Source organism: Lynx rufus, unplaced genomic scaffold (assembly GCF_022079265.1).
Source record: "Lynx rufus isolate CCGP_SWC_20201006 ecotype Redwood Valley unplaced genomic scaffold, mLynRuf1.p SCAF_1, whole genome shotgun sequence".
Taxonomy (NCBI): Eukaryota; Metazoa; Chordata; class Mammalia; order Carnivora; family Felidae; genus Lynx; species Lynx rufus.
The window spans coordinates 188677414-188703732 of record NW_025814823.1 but is presented as its reverse complement, the minus strand read 5'-3'; the positions used below and the strand labels follow the sequence as shown (position 1 = coordinate 188703732).

The window sequence follows — 26319 nt, the reverse complement described above, 5'->3', positions numbered from 1 at the left end:
CTTCTGGCAATGGCAGCAGACTCCCTGAAGGAGTGTGGAGAGGAAAAACCTAATTGGGCAGATGAGGAGAGGACTGGGAACACTCACGTGTTAATTTTCAACTTCTCACCAGGCAAGGGGACATTAATCTTCTATCAGGGACTGGGCATACCAGCAGCATGCAGCAATGGGTAGCTTTGCTCTCTGAATCTGCCCTGTGGCTGCCTAAGGATGGGTGCCATAGAGGGTCCTTGTGGCCTCATTCCCAGAAGGGAAGTTTTGGCAAGAGTAGAGAAAAGCCATCGGAATGTTTGTTTTTAAAAGCTCACTCGGTGGGGGCTGGCTCCCTGCAGAGCCCTTTCAGTCCCTCCCCTGCTTCTCATTCCCCAACTTCCAGGGCCTCTCCTCTACCTCCTCAGCTGGACGGCTACAGGGGGCTGTGTTCTTGGGCAGGAGTCAGCACACTTACAGGGCTTATCCCAGAGGGGACCAGGGGCCCTGGGGAAGCAGGAGTAAGATAATTCTTTTGTTGGAAGATAGTAAGGCTTTTCTTTTTCTCCCCATTTTCCCAGTGGGAAAGGAAGGAAGGAGAGATGGATGGGAGGAAGGAAGGGAAGGAGGGAGGGAGGGAGGAGAGAAAGAAGGAAGAGAAGGGAAGGACAGAAGGAAAGAAAAAAGGAAGGAAAGAAGGTAGAAAGTCTGGAAAGGAAAGGAAGAATCTGGTTAGAGCTTACTTAGGCAGTATGAGCTGAACAAACCCTATTCAAAAAGCCATCTTTCCTCTCTATCTGAGTGACACTAATCTCTTAGGCAGATGCAGTTCTTGTCCGGATTCAAAAGTACTTTTCTAAATTTTTTTTTTTCCACATTTTTATTTTATTTTTGGGACAGAGAGAGACAGAGCATGAACGGGGGTGGGGCAGAGAGAGAGGGAGACACAGAATCGGAAACAGGCTCCAGGCTCTGAGCCATCAGCCCAGAGCCTGACGCGGGGCTCGAACTCACGGACCGCGAGATCGTGACCTGGCTGAAGTCGGACGCTTAACCGACTGTGCCACCCAGGCGCCCCCAAAAGTACTTTTCTAGAAGGAGGAGAAACTCAGTCTAGCGATCAAACATGTGGTGTCCCAGAGCAATGCATTCTAAATTTTGAAGGTATAGGGATCTTGGTAAAATGCAGATTCTAATTCAGTAGCTCCAGGTGGGGCCTGAGTGAGACTTGGCATTTCTACCATCTCCCAGGTGATGCTCTGCTGCTGGTCTGTGGACCACAGTTTGTGTAGCAAGTGTGTAGAGTACTTAGAACTACAAGCAATCTTAGAGATAAGTTTGAATCCTATCTTTTCACAAATTAGATAACTAGAACCCCGACCAATTGTGTGACTTCCTCAAGGCCACAGATGTGTGCAATGGCAGAACCAAGTCTAGAACTGGGTCCTCACAGTTCGGTACTTTTTCTACTTCCCCAGGAAGCAAGGAAGGAATCGAAAACAGGTACCAGAAACACTAGAATATGAACATTTAAAAAAGAGCCTCTGGGGGAGCCTGGGTGGCTCAGTTGGTGGAGCCTCTGACTTCAGCTCGGGTCACGATCACGCGGTTCACAAGTTGGAGCCCAGCGTTGGGCTCTGTGCTGACAGCTCGGAGCCTGGAGCCTGCTTCGGATTCTGTGTCTCCCTCTCTCTCTGTCCCTCCCCTGCTGGTACTCTGTCTCTCGCCCTGTCTCAAAAATAAATAAGACATTAAAAATAATAAAAATAAAAGAATAAATAAAATAAAAGGATCCTCTTAACCTGGGGAAGCCAGTAGCCAAGTCTACTCTGCCAGTGGTCACCAAATTGGGGTCCTGGAATTCACTAAGGACCTGGTTGCTACTGACCCATCGCCTAACAGCCACAAATGTGAGAAAAGCAAAAATTTTGGTGTTTCCCCAAGTCCTGGTTGGGCCTGGTAATTTATGGTGGTTGTCAAGTTAGAATCTTAAGTGGGTCCCATTAGGTACCTCCTGGAAAGGCAGAATTGCCTGGAATATGAGGCTGGGGTGGAGCGGCCAGAATCCTCATCGGGGCAAACCCTCAGAAGAAAATCTGAACAGCTGGTGGGTATATTGGAAGCCCAAGGATGTTCGATTCCTGGGAGCCCTCGCACTTCCTGGGCCCTACTTCTTTTCTAAGAGGAGGAGTACTCTTTCTCACTGTTTTGAAGGTAGCACTTTGACCAACACAGCTGGGAATCCTGGAACTGGAAGTAAAACTTTCCAGGAGGGAAAATATTTGTTCTGCTCTGTAGACCAGGCCAAACCACTGTGGTGAGCTGGGTTACTACAGGAAGGGCCTCTGAGTTGGATGTTTAAAGACGCACATTTCAGGCCTGGCTTTGCTAATTATCAGGCCTAGAAAGGGTTTCTAGGCAATGGGTACCATTCATTCCTTCACGTCCTTCACTTACTCATTTATTCAGTCAGTCAACAAACATTTACTGAACACCAACTCATGTGCCAGAGTTCAAAGACACAAAACCCCCTCTATGCTCTCAAGGGATTCACAGTCTAATACGGGAAATGGATGAATCAACTACTAATTATAATATAGCTATGAGAGGGGCAGGAAACACAGTGTTTGGAACATAAAGGAGAGAGTGACATAAGATTTGCTGGTGGAAGAAGGCTTCCCAGAAGAGGTGTTAGTTGAACTGAGTCTTGAGGGAAAAGTGGGAAGGATTGGGGTCACAGAAAGAGCCTTCTAGGCAGAGAGAACACCATGCACATGGCCAGGCCTTTTAACTGCTCAGATCACTCAGGGGATGGGAAGTTGTTAAGTTCAGTCGGACCACAGGGTTGGGATAGTGTAATGTAGGTGGGGCCAGGTCACAAAGGCCCAATTTCAATTAGACAAAGCTGTGAAGAGAAATTTTATGTAATTAGCTATAATAACAGTAACTGTAATCCTAATCATAATAACTGCATTCATTAAGCCTATTGCTAGTATTTAATCCTCACAGCTAATCTGTGAGATAGGTGCTGATATCATATCTGTGGTAGGAATGTGCAATTTGAGCCAGAGAGCACGAGTAACTACAGTCCTGATACAGCCATGCTCTCAACCCCACCAGATTCAGAACACCCTTTCATCACAAATATCTCTCACCCCCTTTGTTATTGTGAAACGAAGTTCAAACATCATATCCATTTAGATACATAATTTTTAAAGAAGATATTGTAATGCCTCTCTGTAATATAAATAAAAAAGAAAAGAAAGATAATTTATGATAGAGTAATAAGAATTGCAATATAGAAAAAGGTAGACCTGACTATTCTGGAAGCATTATGAAATAGTTGATGGTTGCACTTCAGATATAGAGTCACCTTGAATGCGACAGTTCAGACGCAGACTGATATCTCCGTGTTTAAAGAATGAAGTGAACGCTCTGACCCACAGTGCTCATGGGGAACCGATTTTCTGAACCTGCGTGGGTTGTCCTGGAGGGTTTCTCGTACCTCCTTCTTACTGACAGCCTCTCAGTGGTGACATCTGGCGGATTCCCTGTCCCTTGGGTTTACTGCAATTTGGTAGTTGGATGTTGAATCTTGATTAAGTTCACAATCACTTCTTTGGCAAGGCTGCTTCATTGTAGTGCTTTGATTGCGGCGTCTGATTTTCTCTGCAATGTGAGCAGTCATTGATCGTTGCTTGGATCCATTGATTCATATTGCAAAATGATGAAGGACTAATTCTGAGTTCTATCTTTTTTTTTTTTTTTTTTTTTAATTAGCTAGAATACCTCTATGCGGAGAAACTTCTCTTCATCCGCAATCTGGTTATGTCAAGGCATAGTTCTTACCAAAAAATATAATTAATGCTAATTCTTTCCTCTTACTTTCCAGTTTTCTAAATAATATGTTGATTCTACAGCAACGTGTAAGGGTGATTAATAAATGTTTTTAAGCATCATGAATTTAAATACATTAGATGTGATCTGCAGGTTAGATGCTCAAATTATTCCAACTTTGGTGAATGGGAGCCTCTGCAAGTCGGTTCCCGAGTCCTTTTGACACAATCCTAGTAATCTTTGATAGCTTCCTCGCTTCCTGGTGTGACAAATTTTCCAGGCTTATTTTGTACATTTTCTGCCTGGACATGAAATCAGTCATTTCTCCAAGGAGCCCTGGTTTCTTTTAGTGAAAAATGGAGTTTAGAGATAATAATCTAGACCAAGCAGGGCTCACTTCTTCCGGATTATTGTTCCTAGGCCCTTTCAGTGGATAGAACTAGGAAATATGTATCATACTGATATGCATCATACAGATCGCTTTTATTCAGAGGGTTTTTCCTTACCACCATCTGTCTTACATCTGTACTTCTTTGCTCCTGTGTTGAAAGTCCTGGTTTTCCATGATACTCACAAGAGTATTCATTCGATTTATCCCGCACTACATTCACAACAGTCTTGGAATAACCCTAGCAACACTACCACCACCAGTTAAATTACTAAAGACAGTTGTTTTCACCAGGTCCTTTGTCCTTAGGATAAATCTTAGTAGGGACGTGCAGCCAGGTAGTGGTGCTTTAAAGACACTTCAACATGTCGTTTGATTATGCCAACAACTGGTTACACATTTAAATTCCTTTGCTTCATTTGATCTTGGAATTTTCACAGAGTGCTTTTTAAAACAAGATATATTAAAAAGAAGCCCCTGTCACTTTCACCCGGTTCCTTCCCTCTTCCTGTAAGAAATCACATAAAAACTTTTACAGTGGATCTTTCTGTTGCATCGATATTGAGATGGGTATAGACACATGGGATTGTATGAAGTTTCTGGACATGACAGACTCTGTTTTGACAAAAGCTCCATTTTCCTTGCTAGAAAAGATGGCTAATGGATTCTTGAACTGTGCATAAAGACCCTTGGACCAGGCCAGAAGCAGCAATGGTTTTACAGGCAGTAGTTCATAAAGTCAATAGGACAAGCAGCCTCCTGACCATGAAACTGTTGGTACAGGCTTTCTGAAGACAGAATAGCTAACTAATGCATACCAGGAATGGTTTAATATCAGTAGTATAGTCCATCAGTATGTAACCAGCCTGTTAGCACCAATTGACAATTTGTTTCTCTTTTATCCAAGTCATGTAATTGCCCACCTCGCTCTTTCTCATAAAAACTCCTTGTCTTCACCCTGCAGGCAGGAGACACTTTCCTGGTTATTGCTGGAATCTGTGCTCTCCCAGTTGCAACCTTTGTATCCCAAATAAATGTTTGATGCCTCTCATTGTTGGCTCTTTATTTTCAGGTTGACAGACAAATAACGTTTCATGTGTCTAACTTGTATCCATATCTCCCTTTTCTTAGATAAATTGTAGTATATTGTACACATTATTAACCATTTTGCCTTTTTTTAACTTCATGATATATCCTGAATCACACACACACACACACACACACACACACAACTGGGATCAAATCCTATCTATGTCACTGTGTGACCTTGGGCGTGCATCTTATGCTCTCTGAGCCTTAGTTTCCTCATCTGTAAAATCAGAGTAGTAACCCACCTTTCAGGGTTGCTGTGAAAGTTGTGTGCAGGCACTAGACTACTGGGTGGCACATAGTAGGCACTCAATGTATAGTAGCTCTAATGGTTTATAGATATTATATTTAATACATTTTGTGCATCTCCCATTTGGCAAGACCCTTGTCATTCTCCATCAATATCCCACAGCGAAGCTTAAGAGTGGTGGGAGGGCAATTTGAGAGTCATTGAATAAGGATTTACAGAATTAGAATGTTAGTACTGGCAAGAGCCCGGAGAAACGTTAGCAACCATCCTGCTTATTTAACAGGGAGAGAAATAGAGACCAAGAGAGACTAAGTGATTTGCCCAAGACCACAAACCAAGATGGGAAAAGTGCTGGTGATGCCCAGTTTAATTCTTTTTCAAGGTAACTTTTCTCTAAAGCAAAGTTCATCTTCCGCAGTTGGTAGAAGTTTCTCTGTACATTTCTGCCTTCTCTCTGTAAATGGAGAAACAGGGTGAGGCACGGGTCAGGGAAACTATGCTTTGAAGAAGAGTTTCGTCCCTCCCTTGGTAGGCAAACATAGTAACAATGACTGGGGCTGATCTCTATCACTGAGCAAGTGCTCATGAATACATCCAGTTGGGAACTGTGGGTTGATAAGTGAGTTCAAGGAACAGTCCCTTGTCCTCAGGGGGCTTTAAAACAATTAAAACAACTTCAAACTCATTGAAAAACCAAACATGGCTGTAAAAATGTGTGTCAGTGTTTGAAATAATAATGCATTGTAATAGTATTATTTTCATTACAACCTTTGGAGACTGTTACTATTATGACTTCTGTTTTGTATACAAGGAAACTTAGGTTTAAGTAGGTTTTGTGACTTTCCCAAAGTTATGCAGCTAAGGAGCAGAAAAACTGGGTCTGTATTAAGGTGTGTGACTCCAGCTCCCATGCTCTTCAACGTTTATTTATTTTTGGGACAGAGAGAGACAGAGCATGAATGGGGGAGGGGCAGAGAGAGAGGGAGACACAGAATCGGAAACAGGCTCCAGGCTCTGAGCCATCAGCCCAGAGCCTGACGCGGGGCTCGAACTCACGGACCGCGAGATCGTGACCTGGCTGAAGTCGGACGCTTAACCGACTGCGCCACCCAGGCGCCCCTCCCATGCTCTTAATAAGACGCCAGCGTTGGGGCTCTGGGTGGCTCAGTCGGTTAAGTGTCCGACTTTGGCTCAGGTCATGAACTCGCATTTCGTGAGTTCGAGCCCCATGTCAGGCTCTGTGCTGACAGATCAGAGCCTGGAGCCTGCTTCGGATTCTGTGTCTCCCTCTCTCTCTGCCCCTTCCCTGCTCACGCTCTGTCTCTCCCTCCTTCAAAAATAAATAAAAAATTAAAAAAATAAGATGCCAGCTTTGAGTCAAGTAAACTAGAGCAGGGTTCTCAAACTTGAATGTGCCATTAGTCAGTGGAGGATCTTGTTAAAATGCAGATTTGGAGTCAGGAGTTCTGAGATGGAGCCCGAGAATCTGCATTTCTAACAAACTTCCGGGTGATGCTGAAGCTGCTGGTCCACAGACCACACTTGGCAGAGCTCCACTCATGAGCTCCGTGGGCACGGGGAAAGTAATTTCTTTCAGTGCCAGGTTCTTTATCTATAAAGAGGGAGAAGGTAGTGCCCACATCATAGGGCTGCTGTTGTATAAAACAAATAATATATGTAAAGCTGTTGGCCACAGCACCTATGTGTCTGCAGTTATAAAAGTTACTCTGATAGCTTCTACTATAATGAAATCTCCACTGATTCCTTAGGAGGTGGGATGCTGGGCAGGAGCATTTTCGCCTAAGATCTGTAGGTGACTCTCACCAATGCAAAAGTTCATCACCCTGCACTCTGTCTCTGTCAAGGACAGGAAAGTCCCCTAGCCAACTTGAGTTTTCCAAATCCCACAGACGTTTGGTTTAAATACGTTCAATTCAGGAAACCATGTGGTGATGCGTCCTATGAAACTGTCGCTCCCCAAGCAGCACAGACAATGAGTTTTATGAGGCAGCTTTCCTTGCTTTCTCAGCAAATGTCCATCGGAGGGCTTCTGTTTCTCCGCAGGGTGTCAGGATGGGACTCAAATCATCGAATTGTGAGTGTGACAATAACTCTACTTTCAGGGCATGCATGCCAGGAGATAAATGGGGAGAGGGTGGCTGGGTTGGAATGCTGAGTCATAGGCTCAGAGCCCTTGACAATGACCGAGGTTCCTGTGGGAAAGAAAACCATTTGTACAGCACACCATTTCCCTTTCTATGTCGTGCCTCTGGCTGTAACCTGACCTGGATTTAGAATCTGAAGTTTTCATTTATTGAGTTTGGGAAATCCAATTCAACAAATCTTTATTGAGCATCCATCAGGCCGGGCACAATGCTAGGTGCAGAGACACATGACTAGCAAGACATTTAACATTCCTGGGAGGGGTGGTAACAGGTGATATGTATATAAACTAATGAATAAATAAGACCATTTTAGATTCCAAGAAAGGTTAGGAAAGAAATAAGCAGAGAAATATAATAGGAAGGGACAGAATGAGACTGTATTTGAAGAGGGGTTGAGAAAGGCCTCTTTGAGGAGCTGATAATTAAGGTAAGGCTCAAAGCATGAGCATGAATTGGCCTTTCAAAGAGGAGAGGAAGAGCATCCCAGGATGAAGGAACAGCATGTATGAAAATTTTGAAGAGATAAAGAGCTTGGCTTGTTGGAATGACTGGAAGAAATCCAATATGGCTGGGAAATGTATGTGTGTGTGTGTGTGTGTGTGTGTGTGTGTGTGTGTGTGTGTTTTGGGGAGGTGACCCCAAATGAGGCTCAAGAGATGACTAGCAGTAATGAATAACACTTCTTGAGGACTTAACGGTATGCCAGGCACTGTTCTAAGGGCTTTGCCTGTAATGTTCCTTTACGGCTCACAGCTCTTGTCGTAGCCACTTCACAGATGCTGAAACTGAGGGACAGAGTGATTAACCAGGGTCAAAGTCAAGCAGGACTTAATCTACTAACAATTTGCGGTGTCTGTACCCCGCAAAATGTGAGATCAGAAAACTTCCTTTGGGGACCCTTGCCCTTATGCCCTGCTTTCTCTGGACCCCTCTCCTCAGCCCCCTCCTCCTATTCCCACCCCTACTGGTTACACAGAATACTAGAAAGAAGACGTTGAAAGGATGAGAACTGTAGAGGTGGGGAGTCTTCTAATTGTGGGACTACCACGTGGCCAGCTAAGTGTTGCTACTAGTTTTTCACTTCACGTATAATGATATTTAATAAACATTCATTAAGTGCAGTGTGGTACAGTGGTTAGGGTAAGGCGATGGAACAGATTCAAGTGTCAGCTCCACCATTCATCATATATCCTGGAGCCTAAGAAGCCATCAGGTATAAGATATATCACTGAGTCAGGGGAGTAATGCTACGCTAGAAGTGTTCATTGGTTGTGAGATCATCTTGATTCCAGAGTTGCTCAAATGTGAAGGGGAATAAACATGGTGTTTTAGAATCAAGAAAGTGGTGTGACAGTGGGGTGATTTCTCCAAACCTTAGGTGTCTAATCTGTGAAATGGGTGCAATGACACCTATTTTGCTGGGTCATAGCGAGCAGTTCTAGATTTGTGAGCTCAGGCAGACTGAGTGTGTGCTTAAGGTACCAGCAAGGAAGGAAAGGAAATGTGAAAAGTTCAGCTTTGATGAACGAGTTCCAAATTTTGCAATGATACATCTAGAAAGAAGCTATTTTAATTTTGAGATGCATGCAGTCTTCTTTATTTGATTTACCACATGTAGTTGTTTTTATGTTGAATATGGTTGGAGGGCAGTCAGTCCACTGTAATCTCTTCTGTGTCCAAGTCTTCTGGAAGTCTTATCTGAGCCTTGCTGGGGAGAGTGAATGAAATGTTGCCTGGTGAGTGATGAGACATGCCTGGCACATAGCAAGGCTTTACAAATGTTGTTTTCATCATTATTTCTCCATTATGGACCTTAGGTTCTCCACTGGGGAAACAGAGAGCCATGACTAGGGTGGCCATATAATTGTCACTCAAACGGATAATTTTAAGAGTACAAGAAAGTGTTATTATTTTTTAATGTTAATTTATTTGTCTTGAGAGAGAGAGAGAGGGAGCAGGGGAGGGGCGGGGAGGGGTTGGTGTGGAGAGAGAATTCCAAGTGGGTTGTGCAGTGTCAGCACAGAGCCCATCATGGGGCTCGATCCCATGAACCGCGCGATCATGACCTGAGCTTAAATCAAGAGTCAGAGGCTTAACCAACTGAACCACCCAGGTGCCCCCAAAGTGCTATTATTAATTAAACAGTAAGGATGGGCATAAAATGTGACTGTCTCTGGCAAGCTAGGACATGTGGTTTCTGTAACCACAAAGTCCAGATCCTATTGTCTGGGAATCTACTGGCTAATGGGAGCTATTAACAAACTCCACTGTCTCCACATTTCAAGGGATTCAAAGCCCCTCCAAGGCATGGACAATAATCTACCTATTTAAGATTTCTTTTTCGTTGAAGTCAAAGTTTCACATAACCAAAGATTTTGGTTTGAACATGTGATTTCATTGTAACAGAATTTTTCTTTGCAAATGCTTCTGCAAGACATGGGTATACTGATTCTCCGTGATGTAACAGTGAAATTCCTCTCCCATCTAGGGAGCAGACTCATTCTAAATTACAATGTTACAAGGAGAAGAAAGCCAAGTAATTTCAGACTCCACTAACCTGGGATTTGTATTAACTTGGGCAGAGGCTGGGACTGATATTCCCCTTTGCTTTAGCTATTGGTAAATGAATTTGTAAAAATGCATTTTTTCCATGTGCATGAAGAGAGGCTGGATACAGGGTTTAGAGGCACTTAAAACTACATGATAATAATAGCTGATGGATTTTGAGTGCTTACTGTGTCTCAGGTACTGGGATAAACATTTCATGTGTATTAAGTAATTTATCTAACTCTTCCCTAAACCCTATGAAGTTGGCATAAGCGGTGGAAAACAAGGTTTAGAGAGGTTTGCTTCATTTTCCACAGTTAGTAAGAAAATGAAGCCAAGAAGCAAACTACCAGTCTTCTCTACCTCTCCAGAAAACTGAAATATTTTACTTCAGGTCAGTTGACGTAACAGGGGATGCAGAAGAAATAAAACAATGTAGCCCAAACCTTACCTTCACGTAGAAGCCCACAGTACTTTGTACATAGAGCTTATATTCTAATTAGAAGCCCACAGTACTTTGTACATAGAGCTTATATTCTAATTAGAAGCCCACAGTACTTTGTACATAGAGCTTATATTCTAATTACAAATTTTCATTTTTGTCTTCCCTATAGACTTAGAGCAAAGTATGTAGATCTGTCATATTTGGTGCCTAGCATGTCATCTAGTGCTCATGACTTTTTTTATTAATTGATTTAACAAATACTTATTGTAGTTTGTATTTTATAATATACATATTTTATAATATCTATTCTGTATCTAATAATATATTTTATAATATATTTTTATATATTACGTATGTTATATATAATACATAAATTTTTATGATATATATTTAATATATTTTAGAATATATATTTAATATATATTATATGTATTTTATAATACATATTTTTATGAGATATATTTATATATTATATATTTATATTTTATATATTTTAGAGAATATATTTAACATATTTTATAAAACATTTATAGATTTTATAATATATATTATAATGTTTTAATATATTTAATATATATTGCATGTGTTATATATTATATAATATATAAAACTGAATAAATATTTATTGTAGGCACTCTCTCAGTGCCAAGATAAACAATACTCACTTGACTCTTGTCCTCATTGAGCTCATTATCCCACACTCCTGATGCATCATTGTTCAATGAACAGTTGAGGAAGGATAGATCGAGCCACCAAGCTGGAAGAGACTTAAATGTCCTCCAATTTCTCCCCAGGGTCAGGTAGTACAGAACCCTTAAGTTGAGGATAAGAAAGAAAGGTGGGCTGTTGACTAAGTAAGTAAAATCAACACAAATTTTTTCAAATCCCAAGGTGTTCACAAATTGTTTGAGGCTCTTGTGAACCATGCTGAGTCCAGGCGCTGCTCCCAGAAGATATTCTTTAGCGGGTCTGAGGTACTTGCCGATAGTTGATTCACTTACTGAACAGACAGTTCTTAAGATCCTCCTGTGTGCCAGCCACTGTTTTGGACCTTGAGGTTCGGCAGTTAATAAACTAGATGTGTCTTTACCCTGAAGAACCTTATTACCTATCGCAGTGGAGCAGATAATGATGAATAAATAAGATCATTTCAAACTGGGGAGAACGTTACAAAGTGGGTGATGGATTGAAGAATGGCTGGGAGAAAGGGGTGGGGGATTACTGTATGCTTGAGGGTCGGGGGTGACTCTCTGAAGAACTGGCATTTGAGTTGATCTCTTGAACCATGAGAGTGAAACGGTCACACAGAGCTAGGGGAGAGGAGGTTCTGATGGATTGCTGTGTTCAAGGAACAGAAAGGAGACCTGTATTGGACTAAAGTGAGCTATGTGATGATGTCAGAGAGATAGGCAGGGACCACAGTGATGAGTTTGGACTTTACCCTAAGAAAAACGTGAAGCCTTAGAAAGTAGTGAAGCAGCAGAAAGCCATAATCCTATGCTTTGAGAAACACTGACCGTGGGGCCTTGCCTCAGCCAAGGAAACAGGCTTCCGGGAATCTCACCTTACTGCCTTTCCACCCTGTCCCCACCATTTGCTCTCCTCAGAGCAATGTGCAGTCGTGGCTAACTTTCTCTGTCCCTGTTATTAACTGAGGGCTAAGTGAACATGCTTGGGTGAGGATCCGTGACAAACAGTTGACATGATCACCTCATAAAATGATTGTGGCTGACTAAATAAGGGGCATATGCTCCTTCGGAGTCCCAGTGTCCTGAGGAGAGAAAGAACAGCTATTTTCTCTGCTCTCATTAAGGACTTAAGCCTTCTTCATATTGAAGAGCTTCCATAAACAAAACCAGAGATTACTGGATGTTCCCACAAAAATTGTTTGTGTAACTGAAAGGCGTCTGTATAAAGGGGAGCTCTGGGTGTTGGCGAATGGCACGACAAATGTTCTATCCCGAGGCCTGGGGGGCCAGAGGGCCAGGGCAGATTCCCAAGCTACATGGGATTTTCTTTCTGGATTAAATTCACTCTTGAAGATGAGTCCTGAATTTGAGAAAGTGATCATAATACTGCCTTTTTCCCAGCCTCTGCCTCAGACTTCTGATCCAGTGCTGAGTTTATCCAGCACGATGGTGTCTTCTCTCTAGGTAGCTCTGGGTCTCAACTGAGTTAGGGATGCATACTCAGTTTATTTCCCCCAGGTGGCAGCACACTATTCTTCTTGGGTTGTTCTTGTCTGAGGAGCTTCTGTTTTATATCCCCCAAATGTAAGATTATTGAGAACTTCTGGAATCTTCTAGAGAATTCAGGTGACACTACCTGTTTCTTCTAACAAGTTTTCTGCCCCCTCGACCTCCATATTTATAGGATGTGATCCTTCCCTTCCTGGTCAAGACTGATTGGATGAGATACAGACACCTGACTCAATGTGGGCCAAACAGAATCTCTGTCCTGAAAGCCTGAAATGGGTATTCATAGATGCTAGCCATTCCCAGCTGTTGCTAGAATCAGAGTAATATGAACTCTAGGTCTTTGCTGTCCTGTTTGGTAGCCACTACACATGGGTCATATGAAATATGGTCCATTCAAATTGAGATTGTCTGTGAGTGTAAACTATACATTAGATTTTAAAGACTTAGCATGAAGTAAAAAATTCAAAACATCTCATTAAATTTTTTATATTGATTACATTAACTTATATCTTGATTAAAGGTATATTTTTTAAACTAATCTTTCCTTTTTAAAATGTCTCTATCAGGGGCGCCTGGGTGGCTCAGTCGGTTGAGCGTCTGACTTCGGCTCAGGTCACGATCTCACGGTTCATGAGTTCGAGCCCCGCGTCGGGCTCTGGGCTGATGGCTCAGAGCCTGGAGCCTGCTTCCGATTCTGTGTCTCCCTCTCTCTCTGCCCCTCCCCCGTTCATGCTCTGTCTCTCTCTGTCCCAAAAATAAATAAACGTTAAAAAAAAAAATAAATGTTTCTATCAATGGGGCGCCTGGGTGGCTCAGTCAGTTGAGCCTCCAACTTTGGCTCAGGTCATGATTTCCCAGTCTGTGAGGTCGAGCCCTGCGTCGGGCTCTGTGCTGACAGCTCAGAGCCTGGAGCCTGCTTCTGATTCTGTGTCTCCCTCTCTCTCTCTGCCCCTCCCCCACTCATGCTCTGTCTCTCTCTCTCTCTGTAAAAAATAAACATTAAAAAAATTTTTTTAATGTTTCTATTAAAATTTTTTAAATTATATTTGTGACTTGCATTGTATTTCTATTGGAAAAAGCTTCTCTTAATCTATCCCATGTGCCTGGAGAAAGAGAGAAAACTGATCCACAGAGAAAGAAGAATAAAAGAATGGACAGAGAAATGCAAATACAAATGAACACGTGGCTCCAGAAGGAGAGAGAGAGAGAAAGAGAAGAGGGAGACTAAGGAGAAGGAGTGGGAGTGGGGGTGGAGATGGGGCTAGAAAGAGTTAGAGAGAGGGAACGAGACAGAGACAAGGAAAGCAACAGGCAAAGTCTGCCTGGGTTCCTAATGACAATCCCAGTTCTTGGTTTTACTCCACCGACAGGCCGGTCAGCATTTCTGGTCATTGGTTCTAAGAGACACTTCTGTATTCTTATAATAAAATTTCCTTTTTCAGCTTAAGTGTATTTGAACTTACTTGCAATGAAAAGAGACACTTCTGAGATGTAACTGTGTAGATTGCTGGAATCCAGGGATCAGTTTAAGAATATAGATATCATGACACAGCATAAGATGGAAATGTCTGGCATATTCACCACTACTTTCTTACCCAGGGCATGTCAGACATTATTAATCAATCACAGCCCAGGCATGGCCTTTGAATCCTTTTCAATGTTAAATCACTGGTCAACCATCACCAATAGATTAGAAATGGTACATGAGGAAAATCCTATTTACTATTCTTGAGAAAAGCAATGAAGTAGAAGTCCAAGGAGACACAGATTTTTGGTCCAGTTGAAACATAAACTTGGATTTTTTTTTATCAAGTCCTTTCCTTTTTCTGAGCCTCAGTTGCCTCTCTTGTGAAATGGCAATAATGATAGCATGTAGCCACAGAGTACATGTGAGAAATGGATATAGTCGTAGACATGAAAGGCCCTCGAAGCATGAACACAGATGTGAACTGCTCTTCTGACCAAGACCCTCAGCATTCAGGGCCAATCGGGGTCTCTCTTCCTCTGCCCTCAGCTTCATGACAACTTTGTAGTAGAGGGCACTACCATAGGAACCTGGGTTTTGGAAGCAATTCTCAATAACCATCGTAAATGAAATGGAGTTGTTTTTAGAAGGCTGCAGGACCCATCAATTTCATGTCTTATTTTATTTTATTTTTATTTTATTTTCTGCACAGAGGAAGTTGGCACTAAGAGGCAGTACCGACAGAGGAGATTTTGGAAAATGACTCATCTGGAATTTGCTGGAGGAGCCTGAAGTTGGTGGAACTTCAGCCTTGGGGAGAAAAAAAGGAGGTGTGTGTGTGTGTGTGTGTGTGTGTGATTTATGTCCGTAAGTGCTGTTCTGTCCCTGAAGCATCTAGAAAGCATTTCTCAGGGAGCAAGGGCATAGTATGACTGGGTCTGGTTCTAATGCAAGTGGCATTTCTTTTGGGGCCATTAAAGTGTTTGTTGAGGGACAGAACATGGATACAGGCAAATGGAATCTTCTCTTAAGTATGTCAAGAATGTAGGAGAGTTTTCCTTTCAAATGATCTTTCCCACTTGCCTAATAAGTGTAATCAGACTTGTAAAATCAGACGGCCTAATTTGAGGTTCTGAAAATATGGTCACCGTACCCCTAAAGAACTGCTTTACTTCTTCAAGCCCAAAGGAGATTGTCACCATGGCCACTCCTGAATTATTCACATGACCAAGGGGATTGTATCTATCAGACAGTGTCCACCTTCCCATGTCCTGGCTTCAAGGGTCCCTCATCCTAAGAGAAGTCAGGAAACAACACAGTGAATAATTTTGGTAATAGCTCACAGTTATATTGCACTTAGTAATTTGCCTCACTCTGTCCTAAGCATTTTACATATATTCACTTAATTTAATCCTGACAGCAACCCAAAGAGATGGGGACAGTTACTATCCAAGTTTTATAGATGAGGAACCTGGGGCCAAGAGAGATTAGATGATATGCCTGAGATCCCACAGCTAGTAAGTGGAAGGAGTCATACTCTTAATGGCTCTGTGAGGACCTAGGCCACTGGGCAGGGAGAAGTGAATTCCAGAGCTATTATGAAGGAAGGATCAGTTATACTCATCTCCAGAAATAGCAATGCAGAATGTCACAACAGAAAAGGAAGTCAGTGACCAGCAATCCTCACAGCTTATTTTAGAAACGAGGAAACTGAGGTCCAGAAAGGTTAAGTGATTTGTTCAAGATCATGAGAGTTAGTGGCAGAGGCAGGGATGTGACTCAAGTTTCCTTCCTCCTGTTCTGTTGTCGATCCATGATTCCCTTGCTGCTGTGTAGGCCTGACGGTAAGTCCTGTTCAGCTGCTGCCCAGGGCCTTTCGGTTTAGGTCTCTTTGTTTTTTGTTTTGTTTCTTTGTAATGTTTATTTATTTTTGAGAGACAGAGCATGAGTGGGGGAGGGACAGAGAGAGAGAGAGGGAGACACAGAATCTGAAGAAGGCTCCAGGCTCTGAGCTGTCAGCACAGAGCTGGACACGGGTCTCGAACTCACAAGCTGTGAGATCATGACCTGAGGGGAAGTCAGAGGCTTAACTGACTGAGCCACCCAGGCACCCCTCGGTTTAGGTCTCTTTGTATGCTTCCTGCTCCTCCACTTTGGCTGGTCTTTTCCGCAGAGTGGGAATTGAGGTCCCAGGCTTGGAGTTCAAAATGTCATTTTTGACTCCTCTCTTTTGTCTGTCATTGTCATCAATCCATCTTTCGCTTTCCCATCGGATTGTTTTTCTCACAACTCTGTTAGACAATTCATCTTGCTTCTGCTCCAGAGCCTCGACAGTCCTGCGTTGCCTCTAACACCTACACGAGGCAGAGGACCATGGCCTTGGGCCACAGTGATTGGTCCAGGGTTGTGCATGTGACTTCAGCCAAGCCAATGACATTGAATCTTGGAACTTAGCAAAAGGTTATTCTCTTTCCTAAGGAGTTGCTAAGCTAATAGGATAATAAGCCTTGCGGACAGTTGGAGAACCTGTCTGAGAACAAAGCGCCACAGTAACAAACAGAACCAACAGAGGGAGAGAGGGGACTCTCAGTGGCACAGAACCACCCACGGACTTCTCAGTTACATCAGCCAATACTTTCATTTTTCGTTAGGGCCAGTTGGAATTGGATTTCTGGGAACTTAGAACCAAACAAGTCTGCTAATACTCCTTGTCTCAAAACAAGGGATGAGGTTGGTACTTTCTCAACTTTGTTCCCAGACTATCCATTAATTCGGTAAATATTGAGTATCTGCAGTAAGTATAGGTAACAAAGACCAATAAAGATAAGTAGGACACATTCCTTGCCTTCAAGCGCCTACTAGACCAGCAGGGGAGCCAAGATTCATACATAATTGCCCATCCTATAAAGCAGAACATCATAGGTGGCCTGAAGGAGGTGTAAACTACACTGTGGAGGTGTAAAGGAAGAAGAGCCCACACTTCACTGCAGAGTAGAGAAAACATACCTTACAATATATAGGATTTGAGTTAGAATTTGAAGCCTGGGGAGAAATGAGAATTCCAGACAAACAGACCAGCATACTCTAAAATGAAAATGGAAACTTTCTGGGCAGAAAAAGAAAATAAATGGATAGTCTGGGTTATTCAGAACGTGTATTTCAAGGCAATTCAACTCAATTCACTGTGGCAAATCAGATACAATGTGGCCATATTAATGTTATATGAACGTTGTCCCACTTAGGGCAGATTAGGACTGTATCTGGGGAACAGTTGTATGTTCAACACGTTAAACAGTTTTTGAATGAATGAATGAAGGTTTACCCCTTTTCCCCACTACGCAGAAACTCCACGAAGGCAGGAAACATGCTCCTCTCCCAGCTCCTAGCACAGTGTCTGGCAGAGTGGAAACTGAATAAGTATTTGTTGAATAAATTGGTGAATCTTATGGAGACTTTCAGTATCAGGGCAACAACGTCTTTGTACCTAATTCAACAGACCATGGAGGGTCCTCAGAGATTTTTCAGGAAAGACCCTTGTCCAGGAAAACCTACTGTGTGCTGGTCACACTGCAGATGTGCGGCAAGATCAGGGTGGTGCTTTTAGAAAAAGAGATTGTGTAGCAGTGGAGAGGAAAGAAGAGACATTGGAGTAGAGAGACAGCATCACTACTAACTCACACTGAAAGTTATTGGAACTTGACCATGAAGAGAGCCTTCTGAAAATAAAAAACAGAGGAAGCGGTGAAAGTAAAATGGCAGAATTTGGTACCAGTCACAGAAAAGAAGTCAGGAAAAGCACCTGAGGGACGATGTGGCAAATTATATTTTCCAAAGATGGCCACAACATTGCCTTCCTTCCCACCGCATAAGAAAATAAAGTCTAATTCCCTTACTCTTGAATCTGAGCGGGCTCATCATTTCCTTGCAAATGATGGTGGATGTGGCGCATGTGACTTCTTATAAGTCATAAAAAGTGACTCAAGTGCTATCTTGCTGTCTAGAATAATTTCACCTTTGACAGCCCAAACTTGCCCTCATGGAAAAACCACAAAGAGAGACCCTAAGAGCAAACCCAGAAAAAGGGAGAAAATGCTTGAACAGACCCATGGGGGCAGCCCCTCATTGTTCCAGCACCACTCAGAGATCCCAGAGAAGAGCCACCCAGCTGAGCTCTTCCTGAATTCTTGACCCACAGAAACCATGAGAAATAATTGATGCATTTGGTTCCAATTATGCTGAGGTTAGGTATACAAATGGATCCTACAGACATGATAACCAGCTGCCTGCTGGGAACATGGATCTGGCCAGACTAGGGAACTAGATTAACGGGTCATTTGAAGAGATATGAAGCTATAGGAATAGATGGAGTTGTCAAAGGAGAGAATGTGGCCATAACAGAGGAGGGCCAGGGGCTACATTTGGTTGGGTGAGGAAGAGGAGTTAGGGTGAACATAAGGATGTTATTATATACTTACATGATTATTAGTTGGTTCATCTGCTTTGCTGTCTGGCTCCCTTGATTAGACTATTAGATCCATAAGAGCAAGGGTCAAATCTGCTTTTACTGCATTGGAGAGTGCATTAGTCTGGCTTGCTGCAGTAACTACCTCATAATCTCTGTGGCTTTCATCAATGGACACTTTTTTTCACTCCTGTAACATGCATGTTGCACTGTAGGTCAGCAGTGACTCTGTTCAAGGCAGCCATCTGCTCCATGTGTCTTCCCACTCCAGGATTTGGTGGAGAGAACCCACCTCCAGCTGGGACATGCTGTTTTCAGGGAGGAAAGGAGAAGCAAGAGGTCTGCGGGAACAGGTGATGCCTCTAAAACTTCTGCCTGGATGTGGGGTATACCATGCCTGCCCTCCTTCCATTGGCCAGAGTTGGACCCATAGCCAAGCCCAAAGTAACCTCCAGAAAGCATAGCAAGTTGCAGGGTGCTAGGTCCCTTATAGAGATGTGGTAGGAGTGTGTGATTGGCGGCAATAATTTACCCCATCCCACCAGAATAATCTTCGTGCCTAGTACAATTCTTGGCACTTAAGAGGTGCTAAAAAATTTGTTGAATGAATGAATGAATGTGCTCAGAGAGGTAGGAGAAGATCAAAAGACACGCAGTATTTAGAAACTCAAGGAAAATTTGACCTCCAAAAGGAATCTAGGAGCAGAAAACAGGAGACTTTATGAACGCACTGAGGTCATATGACTAGACTGCACAGTATTTTCTACTTTCTTTCCATGGGAAATCTCACAGACACACCCGTTTCAGGTGTGGATCCTACAAGATAATTCATTTGTCCAAAGTTCCAAGACACTTCTACCCTGCATCCTCCCTGAACCCCACCCCTTCTTGCTTACTAGTTTCATTTAGATCCCTTAGAAATGGGAGCTATGAATGTGAGATTAGGACACAAATGCTCATTGCCCAGCACCTAACAAATCAAAGAACTGTGTGATAGGAAGGAAGCCATTATCCTCATCTTCCGCTTGGAACAAGGTCAAGTCACACTCTCCAAGGGCACAAAGAGGTCACTGCAAAACTGGAGGCGGTTCAGACTGGGGGAGAGCAGGCGGTGGGGGTCAGCCCTGTAAACAACAAAACGAATAAGAATGCTGCTGTGTTTTAATTTAGAAATATCCATGCAAGCCACGCTTGTTAGCTTTTTTTATTTTTAATTCAAACTAATGAAAAATTGAAAGGAAATGAGATGTTCCATGAGATTTAGCCAGACACTGAATAGGTCTTGTGGAATCTGACTGCAAAATTAGTTATGGAGAGCTTTTGGCAAAAGCCACTACTGAGATTAAAACACTGCCTGCCTGTTCCTAAAAGGTGGTGGTCCACACTGTGAGGCCCCTGGGGAACTGTTGCAAGGGCCACTGTTCTTGCCCCATTCCCATTACCTAGGAGATGAAAATTTTAAAACAAGTTGAACTGTAGTATGAGCTGTGCTCAGTTGAAGTTTCATGGCCAAACCAGCAAGAATTAAACAGTGAAGATCGAAGAAAACTTTTTAATTGTATTTATTTATTATGAGAGAGAAGAGAACGAGAGAGAAAGAGCAAGTGGGGAAGGGGCAGAGAGAGAGAGGGAGAGAATCCCTTGCAGGTTCTTTGTGCTATCAGCATGAGGTCCAACATGGGGCCCAACATGGGGCTTGATCTCTTGGAACTGTGAGTTTATGACCTGAGCCCAAATCAGGAGTCTGATACTTAACAAACTGAGCCACCTGACACTTAACCACTGAGCCTGCCTCAGTGAAGACAGAAAAATTTTAAATTAGATTCTGATGTTATTTGTGTATATAGGTGGTAGATGTGTATGCATGGGTGTTGAGATATATGGAAATGGTGCACAGGTACAACAATTTGTGAATTAGAAACCATGAGAAAAGCAATCATTGGTTGTAATGCCTTTCTTGCAGGGGGCTGAGTGTTTCACATGAATTTGTTTATCTTCAAAAGCTGAAACTATTTTGTGTCATGAACTCTCATCCTCTGAATGTCTAGACTTAGCCTTACCATGGTCCCTTTGCACAAGCAGAGGGAAGACATTTGAGCTTACCTCATAGTCTCTTATTTCTAGCTGATGGGCAGTTTAGTAGAATTCCATGTTAAGGCAGCAAGAGCTTGTCTGGTAAAGCCAGTTACTTTTGTTTTGTTATTTAGATTTCATACATTATTCTGGCTTGCCAGCCATCTTGAAAATGGGTAGAAGAATGAACACCGATTATTCCTCATTGCTAGCAGGCCTTGGAGTGGTAGTGCACAATGCTGTAGCCACACTGAGCTTCTTTCAGTTCCTGAGCATCTAAGCTATTTCCTGACTCAGGGCCTTATAGGACTGTTCCCTCCCTGGGAAGGCCCAGGTGTGTTTTTTCTGTCTTCTTTTCTTGGCTAACCCCTCAGGTTTCAATTTAAATATCGCTTCTACAGAAAAGACTTCCCTGACTCTGTATACTCTCCCCTGCCCACCCCAGCTGTCTACACCACTCCTCCTCTATTGTGCTCCCTTAGAGCACCCTGCTCTTCCGTCAGTTGTGACTCTCTATGTGCCTATTTGGTTGTGTATTGCTGTCTCCCACCACACTGTAAAGGCAGGGACAGTTTCTGTCTGGTCCCCACTGCTTCCCCAGCATTTAGCAGAGTGCCAGGTATATAGATGCTCATAGTTGTTGAATGAATAAAAATTCCGCTAACAGGAGGTTAGTAATATCTAGGAAAGCTTCATTTTAGAGATGGAAATACGTTAGAGGTCACATGAACCTAATCCTTGCAGACATCAGATCCATATTAATCCATAGCACTTTGGTTATTTTCATTCTCTTCTACAAGTACGCCACAGCTTATATATTCTTCTGGAAATTGGCATTTGGTTTGTTTCCAATTTCTTGCTATAATAATGCAGCTATCAATATTCCCATATATGCTTCTTTGTGCACTTTTGCAACAATTTCACTAGAGCTTATGCATAGGAATGGAACTTTAGGTAATAGGATGTGCAAATCCTTATGTTTACAGGATCACTCCACTGATTCCCAGAGTAGCTGTCCCAGTCACCACCCACAGCAGCTGCATCCGAGCGTTCCTGTTGCTCCACTTTCTTGGCAAGGTTTGATTTGAACAGATTTCCTAACATTTGCTAATCTTGTGGGTGCAAGATGGCAGTTTGAATTTTCATGAGTCCAATCTGTTTAGGCCAGAGGTTGCAAACCGGTTGTGCATGGCTGCATGAAGCCTGCGGTCTGCATGCCATCCATGGATGTGTTTTGTTTGACCAAAGGGTAGTTTTTGAACCAAAAAATTGAATTAGTTGCCAACATTTGAATATCGGAAGCTTTCACCAAAGAATCCAGACTTCTGTTTTCTCCTTGGGGGAAAAATGGGAAGACATCCTTCCAGAGGGCCCATATTCACACATGACGACAACTGGCAGTATTTGAGAATCAGTTGCCTCTGCTTGTCGTGCAAGCGATATGCTTTGCAATTGGCCGGGGTCCTAGAGCCAACTTATATCTTGTGGTTATCTTCACTTTCTGGCCTCTGTAGTCTTTTAAATTGTCTGCCTTGTTTTGAGCCTTCGTAAAATAGAGAAAAGCTTTAGAAGTGAGGTGGTGATGGATGGGTAGCCCATCCACTCAAGTCAGACCAGGAATTGCCCTACACGACCGCACTGGACACACGGCTCCAGATAAAGACTAGAACAGCTGAGTTTAGGGCCACATCTTCCCTAAAGCCTCATTCCATTCATCTCCCTGTGCCATGTGTTGTCCCCTTCTCCAACCCCTTCCTCAGATGTGATCTTCCTTGACTGAACTTCCCGAGCCCCTTTGTCTGTACTCCTCTTGAGACACCTATTTATTTTCACTATGTATTATGGTTAATTTGTGTACTTGCCCCCTTTCCTCTCTTTCACTAAAAGCCCCATAAGGTTTAGGACCATGTATTTATATGTCTGTCCTTTTAATGTTTGTTTTTTGTTTACTTTTGGTCCTTCATGGTACCTTGAAGTGGTAGCTTGTGCAGGGAAGTTTTCTTTGTTTGTTTCAACACATACTTTCTAAGTGCTCTTATGCCAGGCATTGTGCTGGGCACTAGGACCAAGAGATACCAACACTGCCTTTAAGGTCTTACAGAATCCTGGGAGAAAGGACTGCACTTTCTTCCTTCCTTCCTTCCTTCCTTCCTTCCTTCCTTCCTTCCTTCCTTCTTTCCTTCCTTCCTTCCTCCTTTCTTCCCTCCTTCCCTCCCTCCCATCCTTCCTTCAAACAACAAATTATGTTGAATGCTTACTATGGGCCAGACACTGCACTAACTGTTGGGAAGAAGAGCAGACAAGATCCTTGCCTCATGGAGCTCACAGACTAGTGAGGGCACAGAGGCTCACCTGCCTATAAGTCAAGAACCTGGCTTAGCCTGGGAGTCAGGCCTGGGAGACAAGGGAAGACCTGAGCTGATTTGAATGAGGAGAAGAGGCTAACCAGATGAGTTTCCAGCAGTGACAGCCTCCCCACAAGAACATGTCCCTCTCAGAGGGCTCCTTCACCTATCTCCAGAAGAGGAGAAGAGGAAACACAGGAAGAAGCGCCTGGTGCACAGCCCCAACTCCTACTCCATGGACGGGAAGTGCCCAGGACGCTACAAAATCACCACCATCTTTAGCCAGGCACAAACACTAGTTTTGTGTGTTGGCTGCTCCATTTTCCTTGGCCAGCCTACAGGAGGAAAAGCAAGGCTCACAGAAGGATGCTGCTTCAGACGGAAGCAGCACGAAAAGCACCTTGACTCAAGATGAGTGGGAAACTATCCCAATAAACACATTTTGGATTTAAAAAGAAAAAGAGAGAGAGAGAGAGAGAGAGAGAGAGAGAGACAGAGAAGCTAACCAGATGAAGTGGGGAGGTGGAAAGGAATATTTGTTCCATGTCCATGCAGAAGAGTTAGCTTATAAGAGTTGGTTATGGTAAGCAGGAGGCTGTCAGATGAGGGAGCAGAGTCAGTGTGTCTGGAATCTAGAGGGTTGGGCACAGGAGAGTGGGAGATGAAGCTAGAGATATAGGTAAGGGCCAGACCCCAAATAGCAACGAGTACAATCAAGTGTTTAGGTGCTAACATAAAGGTGCATGCAATTGAGGTACTCAGTTGTTGATTGAATTAATGCACAGGTAAGGGAATATATAGATGACTATTCTAGAAACTTAGCATCTAATAGAGGAGATAGGATGTCAGATAGACAGGTTGCTGTTGTTGTTTAATCAGTAGGGGGCAGAATGGATGTTGAACATTTCAGAGACCTAGAAATTCTGCATTAGCTACAACGAGAAGAATCCTGTGAGCCTAGAGATTTATTAAAGATGGATGGCTCTTTGCCCTCACACCTGACTGGAAAAGAAATGGCCTTCCCCAGGCTTCCATAGTCCCTGAAAAGAGGAGGATTGTTGCCTGTGGAGGATTAGCTGAAATAGGTCCATAATGAGCCAGCCCTAAGTCATTGACAGCACTTGGCATTTAACTGTAAGGAGCAGGTCTTATTTCCTAAGCTCTTGCCTTGCTAGTGTACCTCAAGGCTTCTCAGGCGAACAATCCTAATAAGTAGATATTTTTTTCCTCCTTCTACCGCACTGAGGCTGCCTGAAAGCTTCCTGCCCCTGAGTTGATATTCTAGGCCATGCCAGTGGCAGAACTTTCTCAGGCACACAATTGAAATCTAAAGCATCCTTGGGGAAAGCTCCCCTTTGACCCAATGCTACTCTTTAGACCAGAGGAACTTTTTTTCTCAAGGGGTTTATTGTAACTGATTCCTGAAAATTATAGCCAAGTGTAAGACCCTGCCAGCCTGTGGCTGGTTTGTGTGTTTGTTTGTTCTGTTGTTGTTAATTTATCACGTATTAAGAAAAGGAGCCTCCTGTCGCCCTGGGCTTAGTACCACCACCTCTGTCCTTTTGCTCACTCTGTACTTTCACAAGGAATGTCCTCCCTCCTTCCAAGGGCTGTGTCTTCCATAAAGCCTTCCCCAGTAGTGCCAGACCACATAATGCATCTCCTTCCCGACCTGCTCACAACTCTTACCAACTACTCGTACATATTGGTATTTGATTATATTATTTATTCATGCACTTTTTTATGTGTATGTGTCTTGGGTCTTCAACAAGGTTACAACTTGGCAGTAGGCCAATAAGTATTTGCTGAATGTATTAATGGCATATAAAACTCAAGGACCAGGACTGCGTTATACCCTTCTTTGCTCACCCCTACTATACTGAGTCTGTTGATGGGATCATAAGAAATATTCAGTAAATATTTTTGAAGCAAATTAAATAATAGAAGTTAGACTGGAAGGTAATATATCACAGTGATTAAGAGCATAGAATACTATGGGGCGCATAGGTGGCTCAGTCAGTTGAGCGTCCGACTTTGGCTCAGGTCATGATCTCGCAGTCTGTGAGTTCAAGCCCCACATAGGGCTTCTGTACTGACAGCTCAGAGCCTGGAGCCTGCTTCATATTCTGTGTCTCCTTCTCTTTCTGCCCCTCTCCCACTCATGCTCTCTCTCTCGCTCTCTCAAAAATAAATAAACTTAAAAAAAAAAGCATAGAATACTGAATCACATAGCTCTGAGCTATCAGCTAAGGACTTGGATGAGTTCAGTGATTTCTTCAAGCCTCAATGTCCTTATATGTAAAATGAGGATTGTAGCAGTGTCTACTTAAAAAGGTATCACTGGTTGGGCACCTGCGTGGCTCAATCAGTTAAGCATCTGGCTCTTGATTTTGGCTCAGGTCATGATCTCATGGTTTGTGGGACTGAGACCCGCATCAGGTTCTGTGCTGATAGTGTGCAGCTTGCTTGGTATTCTCTCACTTCCTCTCTCTGCCCCTCCCCGACTCATGCTCCCTCTCTCTCTAAACAAGTTTTAAAAAAACTAAAAAAAAAAAAAAAAAAAAAGAAAAAAAATCATTGGAGATTGAATATGATAATGCATACAAACAAGACTAACCTGAGGCTAAAATGAGCCTCAAAGTGGGCTGAGAACAATTTAACTGCACAGGGATGTTGAGGGTTTGACTGGAGCTTTGAGATTGAAAAGGGAAGCAAAGAATTGGACTGCTTTGTTGGAGCTTAGCATCGACCTCAAAATGCAAGGCTTCCAGGGAACATTCTAAGTTGAGTGACCCATAAAATAGTGTAGGGACACCAGAAAGTAACCAAGCAAAATGGAGCAGACTGGTGTTTCCAAATTCACACCCCCCATACCATGCCAAGGCAGTTATTTCCTTCTCATTCCTTTTCCACCCTCAGAGAGAAAAGTTTGATGGCATTTTCATTTATAAGTTTGGTGGTCCTTGTTCAGCTGCACTTGAACTCTTGCTAATCTCCTTCTCTGCGGGGGAGAGGCTTCACCTCAGGCTGCAATCTTTTGATAGACCATTGTATATTTTAGCTAGAATTCAGTGTCACTGTTCTG

At 43.0% G+C, this 26319-nt stretch overlaps 1 protein-coding gene across 1 annotated transcript; it reads left to right on the top strand.

Annotated features, from left to right (window-relative positions):
- Nucleotides 1-16167: 16167 nt before the first annotated feature.
- On the top strand, nt 16168-23649 carry LOC124510082 (40S ribosomal protein S27-like). Its single transcript, XM_047076779.1, has 2 exons — nt 16168-16198; nt 23372-23649. The coding sequence occupies exons 1-2, from the start codon at nt 16168-16170 to the stop codon at nt 23647-23649; spliced, it is 309 nt and encodes a 102-aa protein (XP_046932735.1).
- The last annotated feature ends 2670 nt before the right edge of the window (nt 23650-26319 follow it).